This window comes from Anopheles arabiensis, chromosome 3 (genome assembly GCF_016920715.1).
Source record: "Anopheles arabiensis isolate DONGOLA chromosome 3, AaraD3, whole genome shotgun sequence".
Lineage (NCBI taxonomy): Eukaryota > Metazoa > Arthropoda > Insecta > Diptera > Culicidae > Anopheles > Anopheles arabiensis.
The window spans coordinates 16,012,085-16,034,537 of record NC_053518.1 but is presented as its reverse complement, the minus strand read 5'-3'; the positions used below and the strand labels follow the sequence as shown (position 1 = coordinate 16,034,537).

Genomic DNA, 22,453 nt, shown 5'->3' with positions numbered 1-22,453 from the left:
GCGCAGGAGAAAAAAAAATACAAGATTCCTCCATTTGTTCGGTTCGTTTACAGTCGTCGGTACATTAAGAGTGTTGGCGCTATTGCTGTGCGAAAGGAAAGAAAGAAGCAGAAGACGACGACGATAATAACAAAAAAAAAATTGACCACCCCCCAAGAAGGCTGGCAATAGCTGGGGGTTGTGGCCAGCAAAGTGCTGTGGCAAAAGATGAGCTCTGCCGTCATATCGGGTGAGAACTGCTGACGACTGCTGACAAGAAAGAGCAATACACTTCCCAAGCTCTGATGGAGTTTTATTCTTCCCGCGTCCACAAACCACCATCTCCATCGTCTATGGGAGGCTTTTCAATGGACGAATGAGGGGAACTGAAGGGCGTGGGAAATCAACCACTGGGAGGGATCGCTGTGAAATATCATAAAGTCGAACCATTGTTGTAGGACGCAGTGCGGTGGTGCCGGTGGTCGGTACGGTTTTGGTTTATTTTTCTTCACTCCAAGATGGATGGGGCTGGTTGGGGAAGGCTTAGTGATAACAATACGAGATACCGCCCATATCCTTCACAACCGCAACCGTCCCAAACTGTTTCCGGTGGCGGGATGCGCGTAAGTAAACATCAACAAAGACGATCAAGCAAGGCCTGCAGGTCATCGGTGGGCGGGCGATGGTAACAACAACAACAACAATGACAGCGACGAAAAGCGGCATTACGGCCAAAAAGTGGGAAGCTGAAGAGAAAACAAACACGTGAGAGAGGGGAGTGTGGGGGCAGGAATTTGCCAGTGTATAGACAGGGTACGATAAATACACGAAATAAATTAATACCGACCTCCGAATGCAATCAATCATCGCAGCGCAACACGCAGGATGAAATGGGAAGGTGACTCTCGCCCTCTTATCTTCACCACCCAGTGCGTGCCCAGTAAGTGGGTGGTGGGTTTATTTTTCCGGCTCGCTATGTCTTGCACCCTGCAGACACAAACACAGGGGACATAAGGAAGTCGTAGGCACGAACACGGAAATGTAGTACATTAATTTTATGCTCGCGTGCTGCTGCTCCACCGTCCCCGCGAACGGTTGTTGCGGTTGTTTTTCCACTGTTGGCAACATCCAAAAATCCATCAACAAAAATTCACCTCAAATGCTGTACCCTTACTGATGGCTTTCTATCTCCCTTTCTCTCCCCTATCCACCGTGTATCAATGGTAAACCTTTTTTTCTCGCAGATTTCACCTCTTCACAACGCCAAACGGTACAAGATACCGACAGCGACGACCACCATCCACCACGTGCACATCATCATCACGCACATCACCATCCACATCAGCATCGGCAGCAGCAGCAGCACCACCATCAACAGCCGGCCGCATCGGACGCTCCCTCGGTGTCGCCATTTCCGGCAGCGATGTATTTTGCCACCCAAAACAACACAAAAGTCACCGCACAACGGGGCGGCACGGCCCTGCTACCGTGCACCGTCATCAGCCAATCTTCCGCCCTGGTGAGTTGAAATTTCGCTTCGCTATACACCTTGTTTTTTCGGGCTTTTAACCTTCCCTGGGAAGGAAGGAACTGAGTGGAAAGAAAGGGGTACAAAAAGGGCGTCACGGGAAGGGATACAGACAACGTAAACAATATCTTTGCCAATAATGGCAGTTGGTGAGGCAGTGTGTTTTCGCTGAAATAATATACACTACTTACGAGGCTAAGCTACGAGCTACGATGATGGGCGTGTAATCCCTTTCCTTTAATGTGGTCGGAACGTTTAATTGGGATCGTTTAGGAACGGTTTGTTTATTTTTGGTTAGAAAAGGATAAAAATAACATATTTTTAACTGAGATTACGATTGAAAGTGTAATTAATTGAATTAATTTAGTATATTATATGGTTGTCTATTCGCTTTGATGAATTTTTGTTTGTTATTTGAATTGTTTTGTGTATGATATGATCAAGAACTATTAATAATCTCAGTGTTTTTTTAAGAAAATTTGGGCTGATTTATTAGGTTCAAGTTCTCATTTCAAGGGCTGCCTTTGTCATGTATTGTATATGTTTTAAATCCTTCATTTTCATTTCAGTTTACATTCGTTTTACCAAAATCGTATTTTAGAAACAATTTTCCTTAGAAAATGGCTCTAATTATTCCCTTATTTCGTTAAGCTATTTAGCTACTCTACAGTCTTTTAACACCACTAGTTAATTTAGACAGATTACAGGGCTGCTCAAACTAATTTCAAAGATGTTCTTTACACTGAAATAAATGGCATCAGAACTTAATTAAAATGAGGTTCTTATGACGACCCCTTAAGAGACCTAATACCAAAAAACCAAACCCATACTGGTCCTGACACCAATCTTTTTCATATTCTGGTTGAAAACTGCACATTACCGAATGCCAGTCCAGGAACCAATACTGGTCATACCAATTCATAAACTGATTATTAACCCATACCCTTCCTTGTACCAATCATGAACCTATAACGGCCCTGGAACCTCTTGAACCTATATCGGTCCTAGAAACTATCATAAACCCATATAGGTCGAGGAATAGCTCCCAATTTCATTCATTTCTTGAAACAGTACATGGAACTGGAAATAGCGAAGCAATTCAGCTTAGGAATTCAGCGTAGAAATTAGCGTAGAAAAGTTAGTGGAATTTTTATAGTGATGACAAGTTAGTTGACATCTTGAACTTTTGAGCTTGTTTTTGATTTTTTATTAAGTACGTTCCCTATACAAAAAAAATAGAATAAAATGTTCCCAAAAGCTTTTTGTAACATTTGTTATAAGGTGGATGGTTCTCAGATTGCTTAAAAACTCTGAATATTGATGAGAAAAACTTGAAAATTGATGCATCCCCATATAACCACAGTTTCAATCGCTTTGAGTGTTTAAAATACAATTAAAAATATTTTGTTCGCTCATCATGTCAAGTACGCATAGCATTCAAGTGTTTTCATTGAGTTTTAAAGTATTCTTTCATAAAAACTTACTATTTAACTTAAAAATCTAATTTTTAGCTTACATTTCCCAGCAATGCCAATGAAACCTTAAGCCTTTATCATAGATCTAGAAGAGATATAACATGCCCGCTAGGGGTTTAAATGTCACATGGACCGTCTGCATGTAGCAAGGACTGACTATATCAGGTGATATGGCACTAAATATGTCCAGAGCGTCTGTAAAGTCCAAGAAATTAGATATAGATGCCAGAAATTATAGCTTAACTCAGGGGTCCGCGAATACGCGATACGAACTCGAACTTGCATCGCAAACAACGTTGTTAAGCGCTATTTTGACATTACTTTTAGCTAAACGGTGAACATTCGCAGCAGAAAAATCAAACATTCGTTAGATAAATTAAATTTTAACAGCTTTTTAATATTGAAGCAAAATTGACGGTTTAAAAATGTGATACTTTTTATTGAAATTCACAAAACATACCATCGCGGACCACTTTATGGGATCTTGAAGACCGCATTCAAGCCGCGAGCCTTAGTTTGATTCATTTATATTATTTATTTCCGATTAATTTATAGCTAATTCAATCTAGTCGGTTGTATTGCGCTCCTCCGTATTTGAAAGCTTATCAAACTCGTACTATAGCTGCGTTGCATTTTTAAGGGTTCTGTTTAATGTTCTTCTTCATTTAGAATCCTTTTTCTTACCCTTCGTCATCAATTGTTTACCTTTTTTAACTTTAAAAACAAAAACAATTAATTTATCATTTCATTAAATTAAATAGCAACCTTCTTGCGTACCCTTTCATTAAACCCAAAATGGCCCTACGGTTCGTTCCGCTATGTTTCCTTCTACCTTTAAAAGCTTCGTTTTTATTGGAAAAGCGATTAGTCCACTCGACGGTCCCCTTGGCCAATCGGCAGGAGACAAAACATAGGTACACCAGCGAGATGAAAATAAAACAGCGTCAGGTGGAAAACGAATACCTGCTCACTTCCTACAGGACCACTACGGTCACATTCCACCACTGAAAGCAATCTAACAACCCAATGTGTGTGTTTTTATCGTCTTCTTCCGGCAGGTATCGTGGATCCGGCGGCAGGACTTCCAGCTGCTCACGGTCGGGCTCGCCACGTACAGCAGCGACGAACGGTTTCTGGTCGAGCATTTGCGCCACTTGGGCCACTGGGCACTGCGGATCAAGTCGGTGCGCACCGAGGACGAGGGCCTGTACGAGTGCCAGCTGTCCGTTCATCCCGTTCAGTCGGTATTTGTCGAGCTTAAAGTCGTAGGTATGTATGGGCACGTGTAGTCGATTCTGTCGAGGGCTCTTGCTCTTGCCTGTACGCACACAGACACACCGGAACAGCGCCATTTGTACAGCGCAAAACGACACAAACGGTTGTCGATACGCGGACGGTGAGGTTGGGCATGATTTTCCAATAAAAGCGGTACACGGGTACACGGGGAGCCACTTTGGCAGGATTTTTATTTCAATACAACGGCATACGGGCATAAGAAAATATGGCCTAGTAAATGGGAAAACGAGTGCAATCCTGCGTTGGTCCCCTGGGGGGAACGGGGGACGGGTGGCTGAAGGAACCGGCGCAAAAGATAAACCTCTCATGAAAAATTCCTTCGATGACACAAATCCACACTAGTCGTGCACGATAGCTTTCCTAAGAAGATAGAGCGAGCGAGATTGCCGGTAAGAAAACGGCACAAGGACAATAGGAATCCTCGTCCTCACTCACTCTATCTCCTTCCCAAGGGAGAGGATACAGCTCAGCGGATAGGGTAAATAATCTGTCCCACCTCCGCTTTCAATGTTTGTTTCCCGTCTTTGCGTCAGGTGCTCGATCGAAATGGATTTTCATGTTTGGAAAAGCTGCTCGTATTTGTAGCTTCGTTTTTTTACGGTGACCGTCTCCACGGGCGATATCTTTCGCTGGCTGTACAACACTAACGTGGAAGTTTAGTTTTAACATTTTCGCTACTTATTCTTTTCCGGCCATTTCCGGTGGTCGATATTGGGCTCGGTTTTTTGCATATGTTTTTTTGTTTGCACACCTTTTTTTCTTCTCCTGCTCTCTTATATTTATCCTCCTGAATCTGTGTCAGGAATTCCTTCGCAATCCTTTTGAAAATACGCTCCCATTTCGAGCTGGCAAATTAGATTGCGGATGGAACAGCCAAAAAAACCCCTTTTGCGATCCTACCCGTAAGCCGGTCAAAAAAGTGTGGAGCGAAAAGGCAAACGCGTAAGCAAACAAATTTCAGATGATACTCTTTATATCCGCCAATGGGAATAATAACAAAAACGGACAGAAATGTTGCTCCTTTCTTCGCTAACTCGATCGTGAGCTTGGGTGAAAGGTGTTGGCCTTACCCTTTCGAACTAACTAAGCCCCTTCGACACGGGACACGGGTAATATTGGTTAAAAATGCTGATGCGACGGGCGCACCTATAATGCCGCCAAATGAACCCCTTTCAATGAGCCGGTATGTTGCGGTCAGAATTTTTAATCTAACTAGTGTGCTGTGTTTGTATCGCATACTTTTATGCAATGCAAACAATGCGTGAGATCAATCCCAAATTGGAAAACCTTTTCGTAAAAGGTCAACCGTGCGCGGTATTGTACGAAAATGTGCGATGTGATGTGACATCGGGAAGGGATGGTTGAAGATGCACGATCGGGAATCCAATGCATCATTCATGCTCAAAGAGGTTCTATCTGTGTTTTAACATGTACATTTCAACATTGCTGAAATGTAAAAGATTTCATCATTGACATAAACACATGACATGAAAAAAGAACGAGAGTGCTTTTTGCTGTTGTATTTTAAACATCCCTGTAATAATTGGGAAAAGGGTTTCCTTTCGATTTATTGCTTTTTTATCTTGGTTTTTTTTTTTGGGATTATCTTACGATTATTTCTCCATATCCAATAGATAATTCCTTTGGATGAGGTTTCCATGATTTATTGGAATCTTATCATTAAAAAGCCATACAAACGATCCATAAACATTCGTGAGTAACGCTCTATTTCATTTAGGAGTAATCCTATTTCATATGTGATGCATCCAACAAATGTATAGAAACTTGTTTATTTGGTCCCGTTTAAGTTTGTTCAACATCATTTCTGTGGTATTTACTAACTTTCATGTGATTTTTTAATCCAAGGGACACATAAAGAGAAACTGAATCAGAACCCATACCGATCCTGGGACTGATTCTGAAAATATGTTGATTCTGAAAATTTGCAGTATTCATACCGATGCTGGAACCTGCCCTGGAAATTCCAGGATTTTGACCCTATACCGGTCCTGGAACTACTCTCAAAGCCGTACTGGTACTGGAATTGATTCTGGATAACAGAATTGAGCCCATACTGGTCCTGGAACTGATCCTGATCCCATACATATCCTGTAACGTATAGCTATGCGAGGGACATACTAAGTCTCTAATTATACCCTATGCGTGTAGCATAACTATATACATACCGGAACTCGAACTGATCCTAAACCCATACTGGTCTTTGAATTGATTAAGATTGCATATCGCTCCTGGAACAGATCCAGACCCTATTCCAAACCCTGAGCCTGTTGCGTTTTTAATTCGTTGCCAAAAATAGTACCTGTATCTGTTTCATTCATGAAACTATTCATTCCAGTGGTTTTCCTATTTGTTTTTTTCCATTGGCGGTACTATCGCCACCTAAATTAAGACGCATGTCTCTTGACGCTGAGGCTTCCTGGGCAGCTCATTCGACCACTTATTGGAAAACATTCCTCACACGTCGTAGATGACATTTTTTAGCTATGCTTCAGGAAAAACAGGCCAATATATGGAAAAATCTCTAAACACCACTCATACATGCATATCCAGTCTGAGCGCACTGGTTGAACTACACACTTAAAAATATTTCACGACCTCGGTTAAAAATACTGCCGAAATTTGTCGGCTCTTTCGATTCTTGCTGATATGTCAGTTGAAAAATCCCAGTAGCCGAAAATCAGTACCATTTAAAACTGAAATATCAGTTAAATAAATATTTCAACCGAAACTCGGCAATCCAACTTGCCGAGAACATACGTTAACACAGCTGTCACCGAGCTCGTCCGTCAAAATAACCGAGATTTCAGCTTTACTGTTTGGATTAGCCGAGGCTCGGTATTTTATCTGTCATTCGCCATTCTGTTAATCTCGTGCTAATGAAACGAAAACCTTTCGGAGTGATGTTGTGATGTAAAAGTAATAGTGTAAAAATATAAGTGAAAATGAGTCTCTCAGTCTGAAAAAAACCGAGTATCAGTAGCGTGCGATCGAGCACGGGTATGGAACGGGGTTGGGGTTAGGAAACTCCATCAGCGCACGCAATCGGTGCTCTTCAGAGCGTCGCTCGGAGCAGTCCCTATTGAAGGATCATATGTGGAAGCTAATCCGATTGGTTCAACCTTAGCCAGGCCGTTCAGACTTCCAGGATTCATTTCCGGTCACCTACACGAGTAAGTAAGTATCAACACTCGACCACGTAACATCTAAACAGGGTTCACTCAGACTTGTTTCACTCTGCCCGCTTTACAGAACCGTGCCTGTACCAGTGCCCGCTCCTTGCCCGGTTCATTTTCCTGTACATATACCACATCCAAACGCTGTGCCCCATCCGGCGGATGAACCAATGCCTGTCCCTACGCTTCACACCAGAAATCTCATAAGAATAGGGTGACTTTCTGCCGTCCTGCTACAGTAAGGGGCACGATGGTGACATCATGCTGCAGAAGGTGCTCAGACTGCTATGACTATTTCTCCCAGTAAATAATATTGTTTATTTATGTTACCTAAATAAACCCACTTGATACGCAAATAAAACAACTCAAATAAAGATAAAATGTTTTTATATTTAGCCGAAATCTCGATTTGCTCTAACCGAAAATCTCGGTTAAACGTAAACGTCAAAACAAAATGTCATTAACCGAGATGTCGGCAACAAAAATTTAACCGAGATTTTGCCGAGATCTCAGTTGTGCAGATCTCGGCAAAAATTAACTGAGATTCGGCAAAAATTTTTAAGAGTGTACGATTGCCTGCCAACTATTGTATATGTGTTTTTTAGTTGGAGATTTTTGTTAATTTTTCGATCACCGTTTTTCCACAAAAAACGCATGCTTTTTCATTTAACTGTAATCAAACTATCGACTGTTGAACTAACAAGCGTTCAAGTATTGAATTCGAACTGAAATTTGTATCATCATAGAAATTTGTATTTTCAAAACAAAAAAACAAAAAAACTAAGTCGGCGTTGCGTTTTTCATAACCAAATCGGTTGTAAACTAAATAAAAAGCATTAAACCATCCGCTAGAAAGTAACGCTTATCAGCCTTTGCTAGAATTTTATTATAGAGAAGAGATTAAAAAAAATCAACAAATAAACAAAAAGTATATCATAATACCATGGCATGATTATGGCGTCCTGATTAAGTAAAATGAATCAAACGTTGAATGCGGTTGTAATCGTTTTGTACCGAAATTTAAAAATGACTTTATATGGAATCATTTACCATTAACAGGAACAGAACCATAGATAGATAGCAATATAACGAGTGCATTGTTTTGGTCGAAATTTCAGCGTGGCATCATCCGCAAATCCTGTTCAAACAAATATTAAGCTCAAACATTTGAACGTTGAACGAACCAATTTTACGAATTTAACTAAAGTTCACAACTGTTACACGGAACCAGCTCTCGTAGTAACTCGCCTAAACAAGCCCTTATACTAGTATATTACATTTACTGGTAATCGTTTCACCGACTGTCCCAGAACTATAAAGCAAATCAAAACTGAAACAATCTCCTGAATAATTCAAACGTTAAATTTTTTCCCCTATCTCTGAAACAAAAAAAAAAACAAGCGGGAACTTAACGCTTCGCATTCCAGTGAACGTGTTGTTTAATTTCTCTGAAAATGAAAATTCCATTTATTCATATTTCCCCGGCGATCAACTTTCAATCACCGCTTACAGCGTCTGAAAAGCTAGACAGGGGGTCTGAAATACCGGGAACTAGCAATCTGTCAGCAAATTTGCCCAAAACCCAAAAGCTGCTCCACCGGTACCGCTCCAGGTACGCGCTGACTTCACAGCACGTCCATCCATGCGATCTTATGGCGGAGGTTGTTTTTTTTCGCTCTCTTCTGTTTGCCATCATCTGAATTTCACCTAAAAACCCCATCAATGCCCCTCCCCCCCCCCCCACCTCTTCCCTACCGAACCGCTAAAGTTACTCAATCATTCCCACCAAACAGCACTGCGCGTTGACGCGGTGGAACGTTTCGCCAAACCAAAACCGGTTAGAATGTAACTCCGCTTACAAATTGCACGAACCGGAGGGGTTCATTCCACACCCGAGCTGGGCGGAATTTAAAACGGATCCTGTTTATGGACCAATTGGGTGCAAAACACCCGGGTCGGTGGGGGAAAAATAAAAGAAAATTCCCACACGTGTGAGTGAGTTCTGCGCGTAGTGGCGATGGTGGGGCGATCCTGTTTCTACCGGCGAAAGGTGGTACACCCAAGGCACCAGTAGAAAGACCTCCATACATCTTGGCTACATCGTCGTAAGGAGTATTTTTCAAGTATTTAACGTGTACAGGGGAGCGTTCCACGCGCGAGTAGGTGTTCTGGGAAATTGAGTTTTCATTAAAGCCTGATGAAATCGCATCGAATCCAGCGCTACCGCTGCCGTTCCCAGTGTGTGTGTGTCCATGTATCAGAAAGAAGGAAAAGCTTTCCTACCCGTTCGGACCGGATACATGGCAAGTTTCCGAAGCCATTCTAGCCGGCACCGGTCGACCGGTGTGCTTGCGTGCTTCCTTAACCGTAACGTGCCGTGCGCCGTCGTTGTACGCTGTCGTTGGACGGGAAAAGCTTACCAAGCGCTCACGTCAAGCGTATATTTTAATTAAATTATTTACAATCTGCAACCAAATTTAACCTTTACCATTGAAAAGCGGGTAACAAGCTAACGTACACATACAGGCACACTCACACGTACGTGCTGGGATCGTGCCGTATTAGGGATGTTAGGTTTCTGCTCTAGTTTTTTCTTCCTCTAAACTTCATCCCTTTGCCCCTCTCTCTCTCGCTCTCGGTTGGCGCGTAATTGAAACTTTTCCCATGCAAGCAAACAAGCTTCTTCGGTCGGTTCGGTAGCCGAAGACGATTTGAAAGCGATACATTTCCCCACGAGATGTAGGCAGCGTGCAGGGAAATGGATTTATGTGTGTTGCCATTGTTGTTCTTTCGAACAGGCACGGGCTTTACCTATTGCCCAATGCCGCTCGGTTGACATTTCCGATTGCTTTTTAACTTCTGCTACTTCGAGCATGTGAAGAATTTAGCAATATTTCGAGCGCTCGCGCACACGGTAGAGTGTGATTGCAAATAAAGCCCGCACATGGAGTTTTGCAGTGAAATGGGCCGAAAAGTTTGCTGCTTCGGATAATCTGTAATAGCTTGTTCCCATTGCCGCTGCTGTACGGCGTTGTTCCTGCAAGGATTTAACTTATTTTTAGAACTTTTTTGGACGTATTTTGAACATCGTTCGCGTTTCACACGTGTCTGTTTTGGTGTTGTGAATTTCTATTGTACTACCTTGCAATTATATCTGGTAACGTGGCAGCCTGTCAGCAGCAGCAGTTACCGCATCCATGCTTTATGAGGATTTTTGCTGTTATTTTTTGTGAGCCGTATTCTGCTGATGGAAGCAAAATTTGATCAAAGCTCAGCGAACATTGTTTTACAGTCCATCGAAACCACATGATGCGAACATCAACTGAGTAAATGCTGAGTGTGGTAAAAACAATTCTCGATGCATAATTGAGCACGTAACTGGTTAGGGGAAGTTAGCAGACGCAAAGTGGGGCCGGGTTAGAGGTCCAAAATTGGTTCAGAATTAGCCCAAAATAGGAATCAAAGGTCAGATCGATACAACAATGTTCTATCCCAGAATAGCCTCAAAATGAGGCCTGCGAATGGGTCAGGACAATGGTGGATTGACATGAGTAGATGCGCTAAGTGGTTACACTAATGTAGATCCTGCGGAAGTACCCAGCGCGAAGGTTGATCGAGAAATTCTCAACCCGAGATATATCAAGATGAAATTTCCTAAATGTGAAATAAATCATTACTATTCGTACAGGATTTTTCAAGCTATGCTTTGGATTGTGCACACAATTATTCACCGCCTTAAAGATGTTTTTCAACAGCTGTCAAATGGTGTATTTGGTTCAAAATTAAATTTCAGTTTTTACACATGATTTTCAACACATCACAAAGAACATTGAAGTTTTTTTTAAATACAAGAAAAACAGTAAATAAATGAGACAAAAGCAGCTTAAATCTTATAGCTATAAATCTTCCTTCCTAATACAAATGCTTGCCGATGAAATAATGCATACTAAACCCAGAACGATGCTCAACTGTTGATCCTTTCTTTTACACCGCTCAACAAAGCCCGTTCCATTCTAGCTTCTGATGTTACATTCCCTTTCCCTAACAGTCCCCACGGGCAACAAAAAAAAGGTACGCTAAAAATAAAACACACTCGTCATGTTGCTGACAATTGCAATTCAATTCAGCATTGAGCGCGAAGTGGTACACCAAAACTCACTATCTTTCAAACATTCGTATCACCAGCAACGGAACCGGGCACAATGAAGACGTACAAAACGAGCTTTACCGTGGAGCAGCTCTAATGCTTATTCACACACATACACACACATACATAGTCAGAATCCCGGAATGCCGGGGAAACAACTGAAACATATTAGCAGGCAGTAAACCAGCAAGCCCCAAGTTCTCATCCGGTGCCTCGGGAAATACGAGCCACCCGCCTGTGTATATGAGCTGTATCTGGTGGGAGTATCTGAAACGGAGAAAACACTCGAACGCAAACGCCGTGAAACGCTGCGAATGTGAATGCGGAAAAGGGATACATTTTATGTGCAAGCTTAAGCTGTGCACAAACCTTGCTTCCTGGATGAGCTAGAATCCATCCGGCTCACACGGCTAGCGTAAACCGAGTCGGGCGAGCGGACTTGTGCGCCTGACTGCGCCATCTGACTTTCTTATTTCTTACCCCGTCTTCCCGTATTTTGATGTATTTTGCAGAAGCGGTAGCAGAGATAGTCGGCGCACCCGATCTACACATTGACGAAGGATCCACCCTGCGGCTGGAGTGCAAATTACAGAGCGCTACCGAGAATCCCACGTTCGTGTTCTGGTGAGTATTGAATAATTTACTTCATTTACTGCGCTGTGAGCGAATTTGCTTACCAAGCGCGAACCGAAATCGTATGGAAATTGGTTGCAACAAGCATTATAAGGATAGCGAAATGTAAAGAACAGAGGCTTTTTTTATGACAACTTCAACATATATCATGAAAAAGAGCTTTTGAAACGGGTTTGTCTTTGTTTTTTAAATTGCGCAAAAGCTTCAATTTTATATCATTCAAACGACGATCGTAAACAAACGACACCCATAATACGGAGAAAGATAATCCTTCCCCGGAGGCATTATGTTGCCGATACGGTTCCGGAAAAAAATGACCCAGGTACTCATAACTACTGTGCACCAGTCAATACAGTTTGCATTTTTATTGCTCACTCTCTCTTCCAGTCTTACCCATCTGCTTTTCCTCGCTACTTATGAGGGGTTACACAAAAATACAAACCAAAATGACACAACCATCCCGTGACAAATAGCTTTTTAAAGCCCACTCGTTTTGTGTGTCGGTGTTGGCTCACCGCTTATCGGACGACGGTGTGCACGGAAACTCGGCCCTGCTCACAACAACAGCAACCCATTCGCCCGATCATCCGCGCGCAGGCGGGAAATAAATATGTGCGACAGGTATTAATGAGGGATTCATGATATGGCCGTGCCCTGTCGGTACTGTGTATCACTCCTCCTCGTAAGGCCAACCAACTTGCAGAGAGTAACGTGACACTCGAATTGGGTGGAACGGAGGCTGATGGTACAACCCACGTACCGGTTCGATTCAACGGTACAAATCATTTTTTATCCAACCAGCAGCAGGTAAATGCAGCATCAACTGAACGTTGGAAACAGGGATCACTTACTTAATTATACCTCGCTGCGGGTATGGGCGTGTTATGATAAGTAAGCGCGCTGTTAAGTTGCAAATTTAACGTTTCGCAAACTGACATTGTTGAACACAAAGCCTGTCTGGGGGAAAAATGATGATTGGTTGGCAATAATGCTGCCAAATATCAACCAATGTGTAAGGGTAGTATGTTGAAGTTATAAAACCTTTTATACATTGAACAAGATTGAACTTTCTGTGCAGATGGTTTTCTATTGTACTTTGCTGTTGCTAAGTGGATGAACCTCGTTAGTCACACTTCTCGGATGTGTCAGAATAAGTACCATAAACTTTAACCAACGGTTACCTTCGTCCCTAACCTTGACCACTGGTGGTAATACATACCGTGTGTTGTGGCCTAGTTCTGCCTGTCTTCCACGTCGTCTGGTTCGGGTTCAGTCAAGCATTATGCATAACTTTCAGGCGAATCAGTCAAATGCACTGAACCACTTTGCTGATATGTATAAAGACAGGATTGTGGGGGTATGTGTGTGTGATGCTTTTAAGTTTGCTGACAGGTACTGTTATAAGTTAAGTGATTCCTTAAAATGTGTGGTGCTGTACTGTAAATGGATAAAGAGTTACTAAGAACAGTCATGCTTGGACTGTTAGCATAAGGAAGGGATTAAGTAAACTGATAATTAATTTTTCCTATTTTTTTGGAAAGTTATGATAAAATCATACTTGTAAGACAGGTAAAACACCGTTTTAAAGCTGATGTACATATATGTTTTGGCAGAATATTTTAGTTTGTTCTTTTAACTAGCATCACTCAAAAAGAAAATTATAAAATGATGTAAATTATTGTTTTTAATGTTCTTGAACGAAATAGTCTGTTAAGAAAGTATGAAAACAGTTTTCCTTTGACACTCTTTTGAACTTACTCTCAAATTGCTGGTGATTTTAATCCATTACTATGTAATTTTGTCATCTTGCTCCATCCATCTTGCTTTAAAATTAAATAAATAATAAAGTAAAACTATCGTCTTAATGGTGTCTAGACGATTGAATGGAGCATGTTGACCAGCTACTATAGCCAAATGACACGAACACGGGGCACAAGCTGCACAACTACCGTTCTTCGGCTGGTGGGATTTGTAAGAGCTTTATGACCGTCGGTTTAAGTATTTGTTCAGGGTTTAAGTGGCATTTCATCCTATTGCAAATATCAATGGGAGGAGGGGCTAAAAAGTGTCTATATTTAATATTTTTAGCTAATGACTACTTACAATGGGCAATGCTAATGCAAAGTGCAATAGGGGCAGTTGAAGCATAACAAATTAATATCGTTTGAATTTGCCTTAATTTGCATAACAGTTGGATCCCGATTTTCGAAAAAATGCTTTACCAAACAAACATATAATATAAATGGAAGAATTTTGCTAGTTATATCCACACATTTGGTATTGATCTATTAACCTAGTAATTAAACGATCCCAACTAGAAAAACTTCTTTGTGTCAATGATTAATCATACATAGCACTCTGTCAAGGACAGCTCGAATAATTTACAAGGAAAACACCAGATGGTGCTGTTGTAACAAATAGGGAGAAAAAGTTATCTCCAAAGGCGAGACAGCTAGCTTACCAAAACTAGGGCCAAAAAGGAATAAGTTAGGCAGAGCACACTAAACAAGCAGGGACAAAACTGATCAGCTGATCAAGAATAGGCGCCACCGAGGCAGTTAGTAGCACAAGTAATTCGAACGAAACAAGACTTTGGTTTTGCTAGAAAGTTTCCAGTTACTAGAAAGCTTGCAAAGCTACCGAAATAAATAGATTGTCAACCTGGGGTAACAACTGAAATACAATACATAAAAAATACTCGACATCAAACGCGAAACGCTTAACGGGTTTATTTTTGGGTCAATTAAAAATGTATCCAACGTTGGCAGACATACAGCACGTAAAGCGAATAAAATTTAAGAGCCATTGCATTCATTGGACCATTTTCGCTATAAGCACGTCCTGTTTGGTCAGTTCGTAGTTGTTGGGGAGCTTTCCTGAAGAGAGCATAATTCTGTCTCTTGTTAGAACGGTTCAGGTGAATCCAGTGGTACATCGAGCATTGTCACGTCTCCTGGCAGCAGTTTTTTTTAAACCCGAAACCGTACCAAGCAAACGGATACGGTACGATGATCCTTTGCGTAGTTCAAAGCAAGACGTGAGTTGTTTTTTGCCTACTTTTTATTTTAGTTGTGCAAAGACTGGTTAAAGGACACAAAGTCATTGTACTGATCCTTAGATTTATTCAGAGCTCTCAACTGTTTTCGAATATAATGTTTCTTTAAAGCGTTGCACGCGCTGTAATAGACCCCATGAAATGAAGAACAATAAAACATAAATTGCATGAAGAAGGCTAATCTCTTCATCTGTTATTTTGGTGATGATACATACAGTTTAGTGTCTTTATTATTGGAGATGATTTTTACCACTAGTTTTAGTAGTTACATGATACAAAAATGCGACCTACTCCTCATTTCCCGCGTCAGAAGGAAGTATAACTTCATCAAATTAATCGTACCGCTCTACCATGGAGCTTTTCCATTCCATTCCTAACCGAAGGGATCAGCAAACACATGCCACCAAATTACGTACAGTGTATCCACCAGTGCGCTACAATTACCCCCACAAAAACCGCTAATCGTCAAACCACGTACGTTTGGTGCAATTTCCGTGGTCTCCGATGCATGCACACACCACGATCCCGAAAACCCCGAAAACCGACAACCCCGGATGGTGAGCGAGATCGTTGATCAAGATAATTACTTTCCGCATCGGTTCAAGCAGGAGTGCATTGCCTCTTTCCGTTCTCTCCCTCTCTCTCTTTCTCGCTCTGTCTCTTTTCTGACTATTGAATTTTGCAGCAAGGGACAACGTTACAACACAATGTAACCCGGTAATCGACCCGGCGCGATGGTTACGTTTGGGAGTAGACGGTCGGAAAACATGGGACAATCGTCCCCGATTACACGCATCCGTCGTTAGTGAGGTTACATTATTCAGTGCACTTTGGGTCGTAAATTTCTGCGAATGAATGCTACCGTTCGAGCGAACGGAACAGATGAGGCAGATTCGGTCTGGCCGATAGGCCTGAATGCTGCCAGTATCCCGGCCATCTCGAGGGCATATGGTCTATGATCGATCGGCCGTTGGAACGGAGATGCAGTAGTTGGGAATGGGTAGTAAAAAGCCGTTACAAGGATAAGACGCACACGTGATCATGTGACGCCCACCCGGTAGATGCTGGTAGATTTGCAGTGCAGAGAATTGCATGAGCTACGCAATATGAATTCGTTTTACGAATGATTTGCGTATAGGAAAAGTGGGTAGTTTTGTGTTTTAAATGAAGGCTGCAGGATATTAAACAGATTGTGGGAATAATTTAAAACCATTTCAAGCAATGCATTTCCTCCTATTCTGATGTGCAATTAGGGTAAACGTACCAAAAGTGGTGCAATTTGTAGTGATACAGATGTGTTTTAATGGATTTAAATTGTCAGGAAAGTCAATTTGTGAATATTTTAAAACATAGCAATTGAAATATGTTTTATCTTCGCTATCACAAGCATTTTTACCATCAAAACGGAAAATTTACGGAAAAAAGTATATTTTTATGACGACTTTGTTGTACCGGCAATGGTGGTTTGGTTCCAATAGTCGTCGTATTGTGTTGTGGTAAACAAAGATATCTCTAAAACAGTGAATAATATCAATTAAACTTAGTTTCGAAGCAAGGATTACTGCCATAGTATTGATTTCTTGCGTAATTTGATCGTAAAAAATGTATACATTGTATCGATGAAACTATTGACTAAAATACTGCATCACACCTGTCGTCAACCCTCATCCGGAAGAGTGTGCTTGATTTGAAGTCAATTTTTCAATTCATCCAAATAAGCGAGTTTTGTCCTTTTTTTGGTAAATTACCTACAGAAAACTCATTTCTGTTGCTTATTTTAGTGAAAAAAATTCGACAAGTCAAAAATAGCCTCGAAAAAATCTAAAATGACCTGTTTTTATTGATTTTATAACTATAACCACTATAGGAACATGCCTGTTTCGTGTACCTAAGTGGTAAAAACACTATAAAATGCATAAATATGGTCAAAGGGCAAATAATTTTATTAAAACAAAAAAAATTCATAACAGTTATGTTGAAAAACTAGTAATTGCGTGGTTATGTGGTCATTCAGAACGTTAACAGAAATATGAGCTTCATTATGAAATCCTAAGGATTTTTAAAAATTTTTGACACATTTCACAAAATAATGGATTTTTCGCCCCATTTATCTGTTAAACCCTTTATAAAGGCTAAAGAACATTTCACACTAACATAAATAACCTGATTACTTGTAAATTATCGTTTGGAACGAATTTTAGTGCACTACCACCACTATAGGTACTACTACCACTATAGGTACGTTTACTCTAGAGGTTTAGAATTCTAACGAAAACGAAACCCTTGTCTTTAAGGTATTTATGTAGAAATTATCAATGTGTAATATCTGCTCTTTTTGACATTTTTACAAAAGATAGTCTTTTTTTATAGCGACTTTGAGCCAATTGGCCTCATTCGCCGCACAAAACGACCAATTGGTTAACTGTAATTAAGGTGGTTTAAAGACCTAGGTTCATCCTAGAATTGAACCTATGGCGGCTATGTTGTTCTGTCATGCATTCGGCATTTCTGAACCACAGGCTTTAAATTCAAACTTTGGATTTGCTTGTACACATTTTAATAATCAAGAGCTTGATGAAAATTAAAACAGAACAGGACTACTAACATTCATAAAACGTTTTGTTTGTGGTATGTCTTTCTTATTCACTCATTGCACCACCGTTGTATAAATGGCATTATAAAGCCACAACGCCTTCATTTCTCCGCAAAGCAAATTGAAATTATTACCATTTATTTGTACCACCTTCAACCGGTTGCAGTTGCTTCCCCTTCAAACTCATCATACTTTACTGCACTTACCTGCAAAACCCCTCCCGATCCACATCGTTCTGCTTCATTAAACTAACTTATTTTACACGCTCCTCCCAATGCTCTCCTTTTCCTTTATCACAGGTACCACGAGCAGAATATGGTCAACTTTGATCAGCTGAACGGATTTTCCGTCACACCGTTCCAACCGCCGGCCACCGCCAGCCATCCATCCCATCTTCACCCTTACCTGTTCCCGCACCCGCTCGAGGACGACCTGCACGAGCTGCCCGAGCTTTCGTCCGAGGAGCAAGGCTACAATCTGCTGGACGACGACCGGTTGCTGCAGCGCTCGCTTCAGCTTGGGCAGGATTCGGCCGAACCCTTCCTAACGCCTTCGTCCTCCTCCTCGCTGCTGCTGGCGTCCTTGGCTGCAGCGGCCCTATCCTCCTCGCCCTACCAGCTGCAGCAACATTTGGATCGAACGGATCTATCGCTCGAGCGCGGGGACGCAGCACCGTCGTCCGACCCGTCACTGGATCGACCACAGAATCATCCGCATCTGCATCACCAGCACCACCACCACCCCCACCAGCATCATCTCGCGATGAATTACAGCGGACCGGCGATGCTGTACTCGCACATCCTGACACCGGCACCGAGCGTGCTAACGATCAAGGAGGTCCACTTAAGGCACGCCGGTAATTACACGTGCGCTCCATCGAATGCTCGCCCGGCCAGCATCACCGTGCACGTGCTGCAAGGTGAGTTTTCCGCGGGATGCCGGGGGTTGGTAGCCGCATTTCAGCGCTAAACGTAACAGTGCACACCAGTTGCATGAAGCAGGTTGAGAACGATGACTCGCTTGTTTTACACAATTCAATCAGGAAGATGTAACGGACCGCTGAAAAGAATTTCGTTTGTACGAGCAATTTTCATGCAGTTCGATGCAGGTGTACTAACTGGACAATTAATTTAAAAATTCTATTAGAGAGAAACTAACTTTAAAAAATTAATGTTTAAACTGGAATTTAAAATACAAGCTGATTGAGGTTTAAGGTCATGGATGGAGTTTGAGGCTAATTTTGGATTGCATTTAATTTAATCGAACGTTTCAAGCGTCTCTTTTCAACTGATTGCAGATGAACGTTCGATGTAGTTGCCTAGATACAGGGACAACATTAATTTATATGAACAACACTATGTCCAATCATGGGTACAATGTGGAGAATTATTTTAAAAGAATATCAAAGCAAGCCATCATTGGATATCATGTTACTGGACCTTTCCTTTCATCGAACAAAGGGAATCCTTTCTTTGGTAAAATTAGCGAAATGTGTTGAATGTTTGTGTGATCTATTTTTTTGGTTTTTAGTGTGATCTAATTTAAGGCTCAAAAGCCGCAAAAACCACACTCTTTTAAACATTTGTTATTCAGAGTGTGAAAGTTTAAGCTAAAACATGAACCCTAAAAACGTCTAAAAACGAATTCAACGAATTTATTTATCAATCCCATAGTTTCACTTTGAAAATAAAGTCAAACAGATACACTTTCCTTTCTCAAAAAATGACTTTTAACTTGAGCCATTCAAACTTCTCCTGTTTGAATGGATTCTATTATAAGCAAGTAACTTGTTTGAGCTGTTTTGGCAAACATTTTTCTTCACAAAAAGCTGCAGAAAAGTTATCCTATCCCATGTAGCTCTACGCTTTATCCGCATTAAACTCTTGTACCTTGCCGCATCAGCTGTGAGCAAACTTTCTAATCCCATAATTCCATTCCAGTCGCAATTTAATTGGCATACATGCGCATTTTTGTAACATTAGCTCAGCAATATTCCAACTTCCAACCAGATGTTAAAACATGCATATTTTTAAACCTTTGCACTAAGCTGAAGAAACAGTGTCAAACTGGAGAAGGAGCGAGTAACTTTCCGTTTGGAAAAGCTTTTCTATTTTAAATTCCTTGCGAACAAAAAAGCACACACACACATACACACATATATAGGATCAAAAAGGTCACATAAAGCTCGGTCACAGTACGTCAAACGATGTCACAATCTCCTCCCCCCACACCGAAGCAACATCATGCAAATTGCATCGTTTAGCGACAGTAACAATGTTAAATAAAATAGTAGCTAATGTAATTTCTGCTAAATAAATTCTTTTACCATTTCTGCTTTTCCCGTTTGCTTTCGTCGTGCGCAGGTGAGAAGCCGGCAGCAATGCAGCACGCCAACCGCAGCCAGCTGGACGACGGCAGTAAACCATCGTCCCGTAGCGGAAGTCACCCACAGCGTCCTACTGCGGCCCACGGCTTGATGGTTCCGGCACTGCTACTGCTGCTGTTTGCGATGAAGTGGATGATGCCGATGTACGATGGTCGTTCGTTCGCACACCGTCGGTGAAACGAAATGTCGCTAATAAGTGGTGCATCATGCTAGGGGGGGATGTGGATGAATGGGTTGCAAGAGAAAATGTGGGTAAATGTTTTATATGAAAAAAATTAAATTGCAAAAACTGCGGCGTACAGAGCATACATTGGACACAGAGCGATCGCTTCAAAGTGCAGTGTGTGGCAATGGAAATGGAAAGCTGTATTATAGTTCAAAAGGGAAGAGCTATCCGCACACCATGTGGGCCACATGTGGAGGAAATATAGACAAAGAAATCTAACAGTATTTTTATTCCACCTTGCATGTTACAGCGCGTAGTGTTCTGGTGTTTCAGTTTTGCGTCACACAGACTCTCACACACACATAGTTCTAAAGCAAAGAAGGGTGTGTTTTTTCTTCTTATGTGGAAAAAATCGTACATCCGAGTTGAAGAATAAATGAACAAAAAAAGAAAAAATCGGAACGATTTCGTTTTCTTTGCTGCGTGTTTTGAGCGCAGCTGAATAAAAAGGACACAGAAAAATACGAATAATTAACAACAACCAAAAACACATGCAAAAAGATATAATAAGAATCTGATTAGATAGAGAAAATGTTATACGGTGAAGGGAAAATGGATTTAAATGTTCTGGAGAAGTGTATAGAGAGAGAGAGAGAGAGCAGCTAGAAGCTCACACGCACGGGTGTAGAAGGTAACAGAATTATCTGATTGAGAGGGAGCAGATACGTTCGTAAAATGGGATGAGGTGAGTGGTATAGTGTTTGGGGCATATGGGAGGGCTAGAAACGGGGATGAAAAAAGTATTATTCATATACAGGAAGTATTCAGAACTCAATAAACGGAAAAACGAAAATACTCTCAACAACAAACAGCCATCAATTGTGTATGTGTGTATTTTTTTTTCTTTTCTTCTAAATATTCTGTTTCCGAGTAAAATGTTGCATACGATACGGGGCAAGCTTTTTCTTTCTTAAAACTCTAGAAGGAATTTTTAATCATCAACATAACTCTCTTCCTGTAAGCTTCGTGCGAGCGAAAGCTTTTGTAAAACGATTCAGTGGGGCGGGTTGCTGCTTCGCAGAATAGTAGCAAACGCGCTTCCATAGAAACCGTTTGATGTCCATATATTTGTTCTGCGTTTCTGTTCTTTTTTGTCGATTTGTTTTCTTATGCTTGTGCTGTTTGATGTGAAAGATATCACGTGGCTTTTTTGAGAAAAGCAATCTTTCTCGGTAAGTATGTATGTAATTTAAATCGTCGAATTTCAATGGATGGTTTTAGTTTATGTTTCCTTCAATATGTGGTTTGCTTTACTGTAATGTGTTGTTAGGACAAGCTGAAGAAAGATTAACAATAATTTGAATTAATTATACTAAATTTGTATTACAGAATCGAGTTTTTATGTTGTAGTTTTTTACTATTTCCAATTCCAATAAATATATTAGCAATTAAGGCGCTATTAAAGTGAAAAGGATATTGTAAACCAATAGTGAACAGAATCTATTTTGAAGTACTGACTACGTAAAAAATGAATTCCGACATCCTGGTAGCCCTTTTTAAAAAGAGAAATACAGATTTCAGAACGTTCTAATTCACCAAATTAGAAGAGCAAAAGTGTTCTGAAAATGAAGAGACTGTTTAAAATGTTCAAATTACTGAATGTTTTCAAATTGCAAAGGCTGCAGATTAAAGAGAGTTCATTGCAACTGGTTTATGTGATTTACAAAATGAGTTTTACGCCTGTAATCTGTTACACTTCTTTCATGAGTACACTTTCAGTGAATTATGCGAATTACAAATTTATAATAAGAATAAATTTCCTTTAAATCATCCGTCAGACCTTTGGATTAATTTACCCGTAGAAGTAAGATTTTAACTGGACTGATCGTATCGTTCAAACCTATTTCCGCTTTCATCTCTGAAATCTAATCCGAAAGCTGGACCTTCACAAGCTCAATCGTACTCTATTTATAACCGCTTTTCTATTTAAATCGGAAAGCT

General features: G+C 41.0%; 1 protein-coding gene across 7 annotated transcripts in view; it reads left to right on the top strand.

The window, feature by feature from the left end:
• The window catches only part of LOC120902868, an 83,083-nt gene extending 61,760 nt beyond the window's left edge, over positions 1 to 21,323 (top strand). For all 7 annotated transcript variants that reach the window (XM_040311923.1, XM_040311920.1, XM_040311921.1 and 4 more), the window contains 5 exons: positions 1,224 to 1,498; positions 4,041 to 4,251; positions 12,132 to 12,243; positions 18,200 to 18,819; positions 20,264 to 21,323. In XM_040311923.1, the coding sequence (XP_040167857.1) occupies positions 1,224 to 1,498; positions 4,041 to 4,251; positions 12,132 to 12,243; positions 18,200 to 18,819; positions 20,264 to 20,463 (1,418 nt within the window). In that variant the 3' untranslated portion in view covers positions 20,464 to 21,323. The remainder of the gene's footprint in view (positions 1 to 1,223; positions 1,499 to 4,040; positions 4,252 to 12,131; positions 12,244 to 18,199; positions 18,820 to 20,263) is intronic.
• Positions 21,324 to 22,453: the final 1,130 nt, after the last annotated feature.